This window comes from Melopsittacus undulatus, chromosome 13, assembly GCF_012275295.1.
Source record: "Melopsittacus undulatus isolate bMelUnd1 chromosome 13, bMelUnd1.mat.Z, whole genome shotgun sequence".
NCBI lineage: Eukaryota > Metazoa > Chordata > Aves > Psittaciformes > Psittaculidae > Melopsittacus > Melopsittacus undulatus.
The window spans coordinates 5,025,572-5,038,339 of NC_047539.1; the positions used below are offsets into that span (position 1 = coordinate 5,025,572).

The 12,768-nt window shown below is 42.7% G+C and overlaps 1 protein-coding gene across 3 annotated transcripts in view; it reads right to left on the bottom strand.

Annotated features, from left to right (window-relative positions):
* LOC101874140 (protein spinster homolog 2) overlaps nucleotides 1–12,768 on the bottom strand; it is a 122,391-nt gene that overhangs the window by 59,762 nt on the left and 49,861 nt on the right. For all 3 annotated transcript variants that reach the window (XM_034068709.1, XM_031053618.2, XM_034068708.1), the window contains exon 3: nucleotides 9,680–9,816. In XM_034068709.1, the coding sequence (XP_033924600.1) occupies nucleotides 9,680–9,816 (137 nt within the window). The remainder of the gene's footprint in view (nucleotides 1–9,679; nucleotides 9,817–12,768) is intronic.

Below are 12,768 nucleotides of genomic sequence, written 5' to 3' on the forward strand. Positions count from 1 at the left end.
CTTCAAGGGCAGAACAAGTTCTAAGAGTCCGTGAAGGACATATTTTAATGGAATGTCTCAAGGTTTAAATATGAAATTACCACAAAGTTACAGTCCCAGAAATTTTCCCTATACTGTTGGTTCCACTGATTCTCCCCTATTGACTTGGCATGTGCTAGAGTTTAAATACACCAGCAGGTCAGCCTTTTTGGGCAACTTTGCTGAAAAACCATCCAAATGACCCCAAACTCTGAATGCTTTTTCTTCCTGCATTCTGTTTTCACACTTCTCTGGCTTGCTGACTCCATCAAGATGCAGGAGCACCCACGTACAGTGAGAAAGGCTGACCTTGCAGTATGTTTGACCTACATCTGAAAGATGTCTCCTTTTTAACAACAGATTTCCAGAGAGAAACACCTACTGATTCCTTCTTCCTAGCAGCTTCTTATTCCTGATCATCTCTGAGCAGTTATTATACTGCTGGCTGAAGCATTACTAATTGGCAAGGTTTTGTCATGCTGTAGCTTCATTTCATTGTCTAAATACAGCCTATTTGACAAAATGACAATCCTATTGAACTATATTAAATGCATTTACATGTTTTGTCACTATCTTCTCAAGAGTCTTTGTCAATCATGTTTTCAGACATGATGATCAGCACCATTCCCAGGGATTTTCAGCTCAAAGTCTATTATATAGGGTTGAGATTAGTACCCTAATTCAGTGCTATCTGAATTGCAAATGCAGTGTAGCATGTGAACTTTATGCATTTAAAAGAAATGTCAACACTTCAAAAGACTAACGTAGCACCTGATACTGAAAGACATTTCCCATCTTCACACTGTGCATTACTCAGAACACTATGGTCCTTTTTTCAGCCTTTATTCATGATCCAGGAGGCCACAGATTGTGTGTGCTGCTGAAGAAGCACTTACACTCCTATAGCATAGCTGATGCTTTTGTCTCAGCAGGTAACCAAGAGCTCAACCAAAGAAAGGCTCAGATCCACACTTCTGCATCTGAACACAGGCCAGAGGCTGAGTAACACTTTCTCCTGCATCCTGTTTTTCAGGACAACCTTAAAGAACCACTAAGGCCCTCCTAATACAAAGCTTCAATTTGTTTCCAGGCCTCCTAATGAACGTAAATCTGGGTTGAATTAATTGTTTTGTCTGTGAGGCACCATTAACCAACCTCTCCTGAAGCATCGTGCTTCTTTCCAAGTCACAAGCCTCAAGAGCACAAGCCATAAGCTGCCTCATTTACATCCATGCTAAGCCCACGTCAGCTTACACTCTTAAGCAAACAGTAATGTTTCTTCAGGCCCATATTTGAACATCCCGGAGCAGCAAGAAGGACATGTTTTACACCACCAACCTGGCACCCTCTTGATACCCTCAATACACAATTACCTGGGAAACTTATTTCTGAAGGAACAGGATCCTATGGTGTCATCCAGACCCTGCAGTAGTGACTTGCTTTGCCTTTTGACATCGCCAGACTTCCTCACTAGTGAAGCACAGCAAGCAACCACAGAGTTGCATTGGAAATGGCTTGTGGTCCTCAGGTCACAACAACCACTGCAAGGATCATATTGAGATGATAGGAAGTTTTGTAATTCCTTATTCTATGTTTTAACATTTGTTTGGAAACTTACATGCAGCATTACTCGTTTTTTCTGCCTCTTTTTAATTTCCCCCCAGCTGATTCAATCCCAGTCTATTTAAGAAGTATTTTCCCTTTCTTCCATTCTTTGGATGCTTTGAATGAGGCTGAGCTTAAGCTATTGTAATAATTATTTATAAAGCATAATGTTGAAGCACTGTAGAGACTTCCGTAAGACAGGGCTGAAGCAGTAAGACATGCTCTTTGTGTTCCATCAGCATGCTCTGGGGTTAGGCCTTTGCTGCAGCATGACAAGCACAATACACATTTTAAGAGACAACACAAGAAGAAGGAATGCTTCTAAGACATGCACAGCCTGGCAATAAAATAAATACTCCTTCTCTCTGCCTGCTCAGCAAATAACCAACCCAGGTGAGATTTCCTGCTCAGGCACAATAAAAGCAGGACAGGTGGGATGAGAGCTAGAGGCTGGCATTGCTTCCAACCCATCCATTAACCGACAGAGCAGCTGAACTTTCCTACTGTGCAACCTAGAGACTATAAATTCAGGTTTCTGCATAAAAATGGGACAAAGCTGTGAAGGTCCTTGGCTTGTAAAGACTTTTCATGCCAGCACCACAGTCCCCAGCTGCTATCTCGAGGCATTTTCATGATCCAATGAAACAGCATCAAAGGTAAACATATTGATTTGAAAAGATGTAGAGTCTGCCTCAGCTCCCACAGAGACACACAAAAGGTTCCCATAGACTTCCAAAGGAGGAGCTGAATCAGAACCATAATCACAGACCCTATGATAATGATTTTAACATCCTACAGTAACCCAGATAACAACGGGTCACTCAAAAAGGGACAGGCAATTATAGGAAGCCCCCATTGAGACCCACTGCAACTTGGCATTAAGCCTCAAGCCTGTTTCTTGATCCTCTCCCAGCACAAACCTCTGTCCACCTGCTCTAGAAAATGCCTGAGCTCTGAGGAGCAGCTCTGACATTTCAGTGCAAATTGCTGCCTTCATTTTAATGAACCAGCAAGAGAAGCCTCTGCAGCAGCATGCGTCAGTTCAGGTGAGTCGTGACACTTGGGAACAGAAACACCCCTTCTTCTCTCAGCATCCCCAGTGCTTGATTCAGGTATTTAATGATTTCAGTCCCATTAATGACTCAAGAGTAGATAGCAGAAGGCAGGAGGCACACTTAATGAGCATAACAATACATGACTGGGGCGGTTGGAGAAGTATAACAGGACAGGGTGCCAGATTGACCTGACCTAGGGAAGGTGTTAGCTTGAGTGCTCTCAGGTCCTGGAGGGGACAGCAGAACTGCCCCTGCTCCAGACACACTGCAGACAGGGAATGCAATGTATGGTACAGATATTCCTTAAGACAACTTCTTGAAGTTCCTTTTTCTCATCATATGAATAAGCTTTCTGAGTAAGCTGTGGAACTACACTGCCTCTCACCTGGCAGCCATCACCAGCCCTATTTTCAATAACTCTTCCTAGATGCTTTACAGATACAGAGATGCAGATACTGGAGGGGAGAAAACAGCACTCAGAGGAGAGCATACACCACTTCCATTTCTGCTAACACCTATGAACAACCTCATCCTCTCACTGATTGGGTTTTTGGGTGCTGCTGCTCTGAGAACACCCTAACCTGTTTTTCATTTATAGTTTCCCTTGTAAGAGGGACAAATAGAAAGGGACAAGGAATACAAAGCAGCTCAGAGACAAATACACGACAGCAATTCTGCACTCAATTTCAGCAAGCTTGCTGCATCTATATAGGTCTTGCTGCATCTGTATCAGTCTTCTCCAATCTCTTCTGTCCTAGGTCAGCAAAATCTGAGGGAAGGAGGACCCCAGATTCAAGAGTTCAAATCATTACATTTGTCTGTGCAAGATATGCTGCTCGTAAAAGCAGTTTCCCACACAGTACTTGGTATCAACTGTGCTGAAGTTGCTACCAGACTTGACAAATGCCCAGCTCAGCCACTGCTTTATTATTGAAGGAATGTGCATATTTCTTCCCTACAATATACCTCACATTATCTATAGTACGAAAAGAAGTGTGGTATAAAACAGAGATGAGAGCCCTTAGCCTTTCCCTCTCTCTTCCAGGACCTCAAAGCCAGCTAAATCCAGCACAGCACGCATCTCCCCCTGGCACCCACTGATTCCTCACAGCAGCTCTCCAGTGGTGAGGAGGGAGCCCAGGGAGCTGGGGAGAAGATAACATATATAGATTGCCATGTCTCTTCTTGACAGAGCAGAGGCAAAGCAGGAGTAGCTCCAGCATTACACTCATAGTCATCACAGCAGCACTTAGTCACTGGAGTGTTGACACCACTGGCAGACAGAACAGCAACACTGCAGTAGTATATTACCCACCCTAATGTCCCCCCTGTGTTAAGAGAGGACACAGTGGACTCTGTTTTTCCTGAGCATCTAACAAAAGGGCAAGCATGCAGCAATCCAAATGTCAACAGCATATGCTCAGCTGTGGGGCTCGAGTACCACATTAAAGGCTGGCAAACACAGCAGGGCCAGCAACAGTTGTGAACACCCCATGTCAGCTCCAACACCGATTCCAGTACCAGCCACACAAGCTGTTGCAATCACAAGTGAGGGAAGTGACTGAGCATGTGTGCAGCAGACTTCACACTGGAGAATCTCTTTTGCCTTCTGTCTGAAAGAGAGGTCTGATCAAAAAATAATAGGCTGGCACAGTGGGATGTACACATTCCAGTAACTCATAGTGACTTCAAATACAACAGTACCCTTCTTACATACAAAATGATGGCTTGGGGCTTTTAGTTTTGTTTGTTTCTGGTTTTCAAACTGTGGATTTATCTTACCCAGTGGAGGCAAAGGAACAGAAGCTGTATGTTTTATAATACAACTTCTGTCAAGAGTACATAAGACTAAAGGCTTTTTTTTTCCCTTGGAGTGAATCATCCTGTGCAGGGAGGTGGGGTTGGTTAATGCTTTTAAAATTAACCCAGCTAACCATTTGTTCCAGGCTGCACATAATTTGTTGCTTCTCTTTCAGCACTCCCTGAAAAACAAGCTTTGGAAATAAATATATATCTGGCAAGTCTGAAAGACAGGACTTTAGCAAGCACTGCAAGCTAACAGCAATTCCACAGTGGACTATCTGCTTCCTCTTACAGAGATAAATCGAAAGGAGAGGGAAGCACTAGCAGAAATACTTACCCTGATTAACTTGCAGTGGGAGCAAAAAGGTTTTAGCATGTTAGGGAGATCAATATTCAAACAGAAATAGTTACCAAGAACTGGAGCCCATTCCTGGTTTACCTTGTTAATCAGTTGCTTTTCCATTCTCAAACTTTCTCCCATCTGCAGCTCTGATGTCTCCCAGACAGCCTGGTCTGGTTGATTATTAAGTACATTTGGTCTCCCAGCTTAGTGGAGCCTAACTACTTAGCAGAACATTTTGCTCATCTGTAAAACCGCATCTCTTCTACACAGAGCTATGCCTTATTCAAGATACTTACATGGAAAATAACAGTATTTCCCAAGACTGATAGATGTGGTACCCAAGTAGCCAGAAACAAACACTCACTGTGTGACCTGATCACTCCTGATAACCAAGTTGCTTCATGTGAAACTATTCAGAAAGAGAAATGGTGCAAGTGGGATTACAGGCTCATCCCAATGACATCCTGGAGTATAAACCAGCTCAAGATGATCAGCCCCAACCCAGGCAGTCAGACACGATGCTCATCAAAATACTGTCTAGAGAAAAACCTGGCTACTTATTAAGCAGAGTTTATATTGAAGCAGAGTTTATATTGAAGCAGAGGAAGAGACACACACATTTAGCTTTTTGTGCGGATGGAAACCCATCTTGGTAAAAAAACTCCATGAAGATGGTGTGCTCGGTGTATTTCTTTGGTATATGACTAACTGCACAGCAGCTTACATATATTTTTTGCTGATTTATTATGCAGCATGAACCAATAACCAGCAACTGTTGTCTCCAAATGCTTGCTCAAGGCCAAAAACAACACAAGAAAGGGCTTTGCAGGTGAAAGCACCAAAGTCTGTGTACCCCCAGGTACAGAACTGATAAAAAGGCATGCAAAAAGGAGCTCATTTCTAAGAGGTGTTTTTACTTAGAAAGTACAAATTAAGATATATACATACTTTGTTGAAGTTTCTCTAAATAGAGTTAATCTAGAGACATGCCTAAATATGGACCAACTTTAATTTTCCATTAATGAACAAGTTTGTTAATGATTATTTTATGCAACTTTTAGTTTAGTAAGTGCTAAACAATGTTTTAGAGCAGAAATGAGCAAGTACCTGAGGCAAAGTAGAGGACTCATTTCTTATTTTTCCATAGAGAAATTGTGCGCTTATCTAAATTGTCAAATCACATTATCTGACAGAGCAAAAAGTGACCTTGCTATTATCTCAGGTCTTGTTACTTCTGATGATTTCCTTTAGTTAAACTTATGATTTCTGTAACTATTAACTCCTATATACTCTGGAACTCTCCTTAAATTTTGGTTTTGATTGGGTTAGCTCATTATTTAGTTATTTAGTAGCTATTAGCAGATGAGAAATTCATTCTTCATTTATTTAACTGTCATTATTCCATGTTAAAAGCCCAAAGATACGTGGTAATAACTAACTACAGATATTTTAATAAGCGGGTACAAGCCTTAATGCAGTACTTTCTAGCAACTGCATTTCTGCATGGCGTATATATCTCATTCCCTGGTTTATCTGCCAGTTTTCAGTCACTATCTTTTTAAGCCAAAGAGCATGAAACAGCATTTAGATAGTATCTTAGTTGAACTGCTTCATTGAACTCCAAGCCTTCTGTGCTGGCTTTGCCTTAGATAGATTTAATTTTCTTCATAGTAGTGTAGGGCTATGATCTGGATTTCTGCTGGAAGCTGTTGACAATACAAAGATGCTTTCTTTACTGCTCAGCAGTGCTTACCCAAAGTCAAGGCCTTTTCTGCTCCTCCTCTCACACCACCAGTGAGGAGGCTGGGGGAGCACAAGAAGCTAATGGGACACAGCTGGGACATCTGATCTCAACTGGGATATCCCAGACTACATGGCATCATGTTCCGCATATAAACCAGGGGAAAGAAGAAGGAAGTGGGGAATGCCTGGAGTGATGGCATTTGTCTTCCCAAGTCACCGTTACACATGATGGAGTCATCTTGTGCTGGGAACGGATGAACTGATTGACCATGGGAAGTGCTGAAGGAATTCCTTGTTCTGCTTTGCTTGTGCAGGGCTTTTGCTTTACCTGTTAAACTGCCTTTATCTCAACCCATGAGTTTCCTCACTTTTACCCCTCTGATTCTCTCCCCATCCTGTCAGAGGGGAGTGAGTGAGTGAGTGGCTGCATGGGGCTCAGTTGCTAGCTGGGGTTAATCCATGACATTCTTTTTGGTGCCCAGCCTGGGGTCTAAAGGGTAATGAGAACATTTGGTTTGTTTTCCTTTAAGGGTCTAAATTTTAGACAGAAACTAATATTACCAACACACTGCCAAGAACCTTTACAAATGGGGTGCCTTCAGTCCACCAGCAATGTAGCTGTATTCTGCCTTCGTTAAGCTGTCTCTTTCCATTTACACTCCAAATTTGAACTGTGTGGATGCATACTCTCTTTAATCACATAGCGACTGCATGCATGAGGCACTAGACACTGTTAAAGTTTGAAGAAGGGTAATCCCTGAAGACATGGTTTGTTATTTCTACTGCCTGGCTATTGTTCCTCGCCTAGTTCAGTATTTTTGCTGCTGCCACTGAGAAGAGTTTTCTGTACAGCTTCTCAATGGGCTCAGCCTCTCCCAACTTGCTCCTTCTAGTCCTGTGTTTTCATGTTGACTTGGATGTGAGTACTCATCTACTTACAATAGTCTTACTACTGCTTTTATTTGTGCCAGCAAAGAGTTTTTGCTCTTTCAGCTCCCAGCCTTCCTCCCTGACAAGCACACAAACTGTCTTCAAAGAAAGAAAGAAAAACGTTGAAAAAAGAGCTGGTGTTTTGCTCCTTAAGTGAATCCTAGAAGACAAAGATCAGGAAAAATGTCTGTTGAGTCACTATATAAAGAAAAACGTTGCATCAGCTCTTCTCTGACCTTTCTTCATTAGCACTTCAGGAATTCACCTTGTTCAGTGTGGCATGTCTTCCCAATTAGAGATCAAGGCTCCAAAAGGGATTGTATGTGAAGTTGGGGTTTTTCTTATGACCTGGCTCAAGTGCTGCAGCCACTGGGTAGAGCACATCCATATAGCAGCTCCAGAATTCTCCATATCATCCTGGAGCTGGTAACAAGAGCTGGGCATGGGACCTCTGGCTTAAGAGTAAGGCTTCAGGCAGAGCTGTGGATCCCAGTGAAATCAAGACAGGATTTTCCTCAGCACTGGGGTGGGTTTCAGCCAAGTGTGTAGTTTGGGTCCAGAGTCGGTGCTCATGCCAGTGCAGGAGCAGTTAGCACAGGCCTGGCTATTTTGATCTTGTCTCCTTTGTGATTTCCAAAACATTGGTGCTTGGATTCCAAACATAATCCAGCTTTAGAAACATTATTCTCCCTTTCTTTGGATAACAATACTCCATTTCCACTATGAGCTCCTGCATACTGACCACGCTTATTAATCCCATGACCACTTCAGCAAATAAGCCTCAGATCCTTAAACTGAAAATCAACTCTGAGAACACAGATTACATCAATCCAGTTCCAGTGCTGTGTTACTTGCAACTACAGGACTAGGTCCATTGCAGAGAGATTGATGAGAACCTGAGCATGGATGTGTGTTCAAAACATGAGAAGTGATTTTTAGCAGGTAATTGGTTCCTTCATGAAATGCTTTCCTCCTTAGGCTCTGCTCACAGCTGCTTGTGTAGAAAGTTAGGAGAGATTAAAAATAAACACAAGGAAAAAGAAACCCAAAAAAAGCCTCTTTGTTTTGGATGGAAGATGTTCTTTTTCTCTGGAAAAGGCACTTTCCTGCCAATTATAAACCAGACCAATTTACTGAGTTAAAGGCTTCTACATTTGGCCATGTGCGTTTTCCTTTAGAAAGGCAGCAGTGATCAACCCAACATGAAAGGCAGACAGATGTGTGACTGCCACTGCCCACTTCAGGTGGAAATCCTCTTTTATTAGAAACTGCAGAGCATATGGTGGGCAGGAGGGAGCAGGGTGGAGAGCTTCAGGCCCTGGTTGTCATTCTTTGGCATGACCACAGTGCTGCAGTCTCTGGAACGCAGCTGGACAGAGAGGATGAGGAATGCCCCTGCCTCCCTTGGGGAAATCAGTCTGCTGGTGCCAGGAGCTGTGCTTTGTCTCTCCAGGAATGCTGCCACCTGCAGCAATTAAACCTCCTCTCTAATACGGTTGAAACAAGAGGATATATTTTTCTCTAGACACTCTCAGATCATTGTTTCCTCCAAGTTTTCTCTGACAGGCAAGAAAATGAATGCAATGGGGAGTCCTCAAAGTGGGGGTTTGTGTCTTCTCTGAAGGCAGGTGAGAGATGCTGTGCATTGCTTGACAAAATTAAGTGAGCCTGACAACTCCATCCCGGTCATATCCATCAGCTGGTGTTATAGGAGCTGAATCTCTGTCTAATCTTTATCCTATCATCCACCTTCACTGCCTTTGTTGGACAGGAAACTCAGCATATGCATAAACCCACTGATGGATGCATTTGTCATTCTGCATTCCACAAGCAGACTTGCCAACAAATCCCAATGACTTCTGTTAGATATCAGAAGATGAGAGAACCACTATATAGCCATGGATTCTTTTTCTTCCCAAGTCTTTTTCAAAGCCTTTTAAAGTTTCATTATGCTCTCTTATAACAAAGCCCTTATGTCAACAGAAGCTCTTGCTTTTCACCTGATATTTTTTATGAATCAAATGAATCACAGAATAGCAGCTTTCACAGTTAAGAAAACACAGTTACACAGCTCACACTTCACCCACAAAAGGTCAGATAAAGCAACATGCTATATGTTAAATATACACAAGAGGGATACACTCCCCCTGAGCACACTGTGATGCCTTTACAAAGGTCTTACCTGCTCAGTAATGAAGGAGCTTGAAAAAGTGACAGCTGACCAGAAGAAAATGCCACAGCTGAGAATGACCTTCCTGTTGAAACGGTCCCCAAGGTAGCCAAAGATAGGGGCTGCAACCATGAAACTGCAGATGAAAACTGCAAAGGAGGAAAGAAACGTTTAATAAACATCAGGCCAAGAACATGAAAACTGATTTTCTGCAAGCCAGATCCCCTAGAGAGCAGTTCCATTTAATCAGGCATTCTGCAGCCCTGACTTGCAAAGCTGCACATTCTGAAAGGCTTTCAGAAGTCAGTGCCACTGAACTCGTATTATATTTGAAAGCATCAGTCCTCAAAGTCCACTATGAGCTCAGATGGTCACAACCATGACAGAATATATTAAGAGCTTTTGCCTAAATGTCACTGAGAAGGTGAAGTAGAGGTTGGAAGGAGTTTTAAGCAAACAGAAAGCAAGGCAAGGGCTCCCTGGTGGCTGTGGCAGCAGAGACCAGAGGGATCCAGGGCACAGAAACTGAAGTGCTTTCATCCTTCCTAGCAGTATTTTAAGGCAACCATAAAACAGTGAGGGAAAACCAGCAAACACTGATACTGCCCTGCTGGCACCAGCCCTGTAGTTAGACAGCTCCTGCCTCCTTGTTAGATCCATTCACCAGCACTGAACTTGTATTTAAACCCATCTCACTAAAAGAAAGAGTTTTAACCTACAAAGCCCCAACAGGCCAGGAACATCCTTAGCTGAAAGGCTACAAATACACCATTTCCATTTGCTTCACCCCCCAACATCCCGAAGCATTAACCTGAGACCTGTCATGTAGGAATGAGGCTCCTGATAGAATAAACCCTCTGAAATCTCTTAAGCTTCGGAGTTCACTCCTTCAGCCTAGCTCAAAAGAATCTGGCTAGTGACACCACTGAAATCACCTGAAATGAGGCACTCACACCGTATTCATGATTAATTTGGAACTTGGCAGAAGCTCCCAGGTATTCAGCTGATTTATACCTGGCTTTGACTGCACATAAGAGACTTTGAGGTGAGCAGCTACATTGATTTTACTGCTGTGTTGTAGGAGCTTTTTGACTACTACTTTCTTTGGTTCAGCAAATGCAGAGGGATTTGGGTGGGACACCAGAATAGCTGGAGATCCCTCTTCAGTCACAGAGTTATGACTGTAGTTATCAGGTAGCTCTTGGGTGGGCTTTTGGCATTGTCTAACCCCAACCGTCTACTTTTAATTGCGTCAAAGGGGTGAGAGAAATAGAATAGGAATGAAAAGGCAAGAGCAGAGGACAAACACCTCTTTGGTTGGAATGCATGCATAAAATTAAGGTGATTAAGAACCAGATTATTAATTTTTCATGGATGATGATACACAATAGCTCAAAAATATGCTGAAAGAATGCTGAACTATGAAATTCTCTAAATGCTCTTCTTTTTTAGTACATTAAGATGTGAAAGCTGCTCTGTAAATAACACATACCCATTTGCATCTGTATTTTGTGAGACATATGACTGTTTGTATATCAATTTTGCACTGTGATATTTGACTGGAATTACAGATTTACTCCCTTTCCATTGTAAGTAAAATAAATAGAGACAATACGAAAGTGTTGAGATATGAAAAGAAACACATACAACATTATAGCACACATATTTCAATACAAATGCCATGGTTTTATACTAGCACATAAACTGTATTGATAGAACACTCAGTCCCTGTATCTATCTCCAAATCCTTGCTCAAACGAAACCCGTTGAGTAAAACTCTGATTTTCATCATCTTTGTTTTCATCTCCTGTGCTCTACAGAGATACTACTCAGCTACCCCGAGACCCCACTTAGCCCCCTGTCCCCAGGAAACCAGCCCCATGTCTATGGAGCTGATCCCATGCATGCTTCACAAATCTCTGCTCTGCAAAGGTACATCTGCCCTGGCCCCAGTCCAATGAGGCACTTCAGCACATGCTTATACCAAGCTCTTTAAGGTCATCAATTCCATGATTAACTGCTTTCCTGAACTAACACCCAAGCACTCAGCACCTTGCAAACCTGGTGCAGCAACCTGGCACAAAGGATACGTGACTGTGGATTGGGAATGAGAAGCAGAAAATGACTCTGACTCGTACAGAGCAGTGTGCCCATTGCAATTTGACCTTACCCTTGGAAGGACACTGAAATCCATTCATCTCAGAATCAGATATTCTGCCATTTTTACGATGTAAAAAGACATGAAGCTAAAAAAGTTTCTGAGGGAAAATTAGAACCATCCCAGTCAGCATGCCACGATTTCAAATGCCAAATAGCCTAATTCAACTCTGAGACATGGAGGGGGTGATCCAAAATTCACGTCAATTATCAGCTTCAGCCACCTCTGCATCACAAACACAAAGTCTCATTTTGAACATGGGTAAAAGCCAGCAAAAAGCACAAACTTCTTTCCGATCAAACAAACCCAGAAGACAGTCCAGTGCCTTTCCAACAACATACATCCTGCTGGTACTCAAATCCCTCTGGAGGATTTATTTTTGGAAGCTTCCGAACTGAGCTGTGCGCTTTGTCACCGGTAAGGAGCTGACTTGACAGCTCCACAAGGTGTAAAATGAAAGGACAGCAGAACCTAATAAATAATGGGTAATGGAACACAGCTGTCATTGTAATAAATGCAATTTATATCAGAGTATTTATGACCCAAATATGCATCAGAGCATGGAGTGACTCAAATAAATGCAGAATATGATGGCTGTGTTGGTCTGTCAAAAGGATCTGCCTGTTACAAGCATTTCCCATGAATCAATTTTGACAATTACTCCCGCAAATGACAGATGAGAATCCTGAACACCAGACTGGGTTGGCAGAACAGAGGTGAATGAATCTAAGGCACGTTACCAGGTAGGATGGAAACCTGAGTCCCTCTGGTTGAGGTTCTGCTCAACTAAACATCACAAAGAAGAGATCTCACCCAGAAGACAAAACACTGCCAGCATATTCAGTTGGAGAGGGCAGCAGAATCAGGATTGATCTGTAGAGGAAGACGGCTGAAGCATAAGGCAGTGGGATGCACGTCAGGAACAGAGCCTGGGCACTTACAC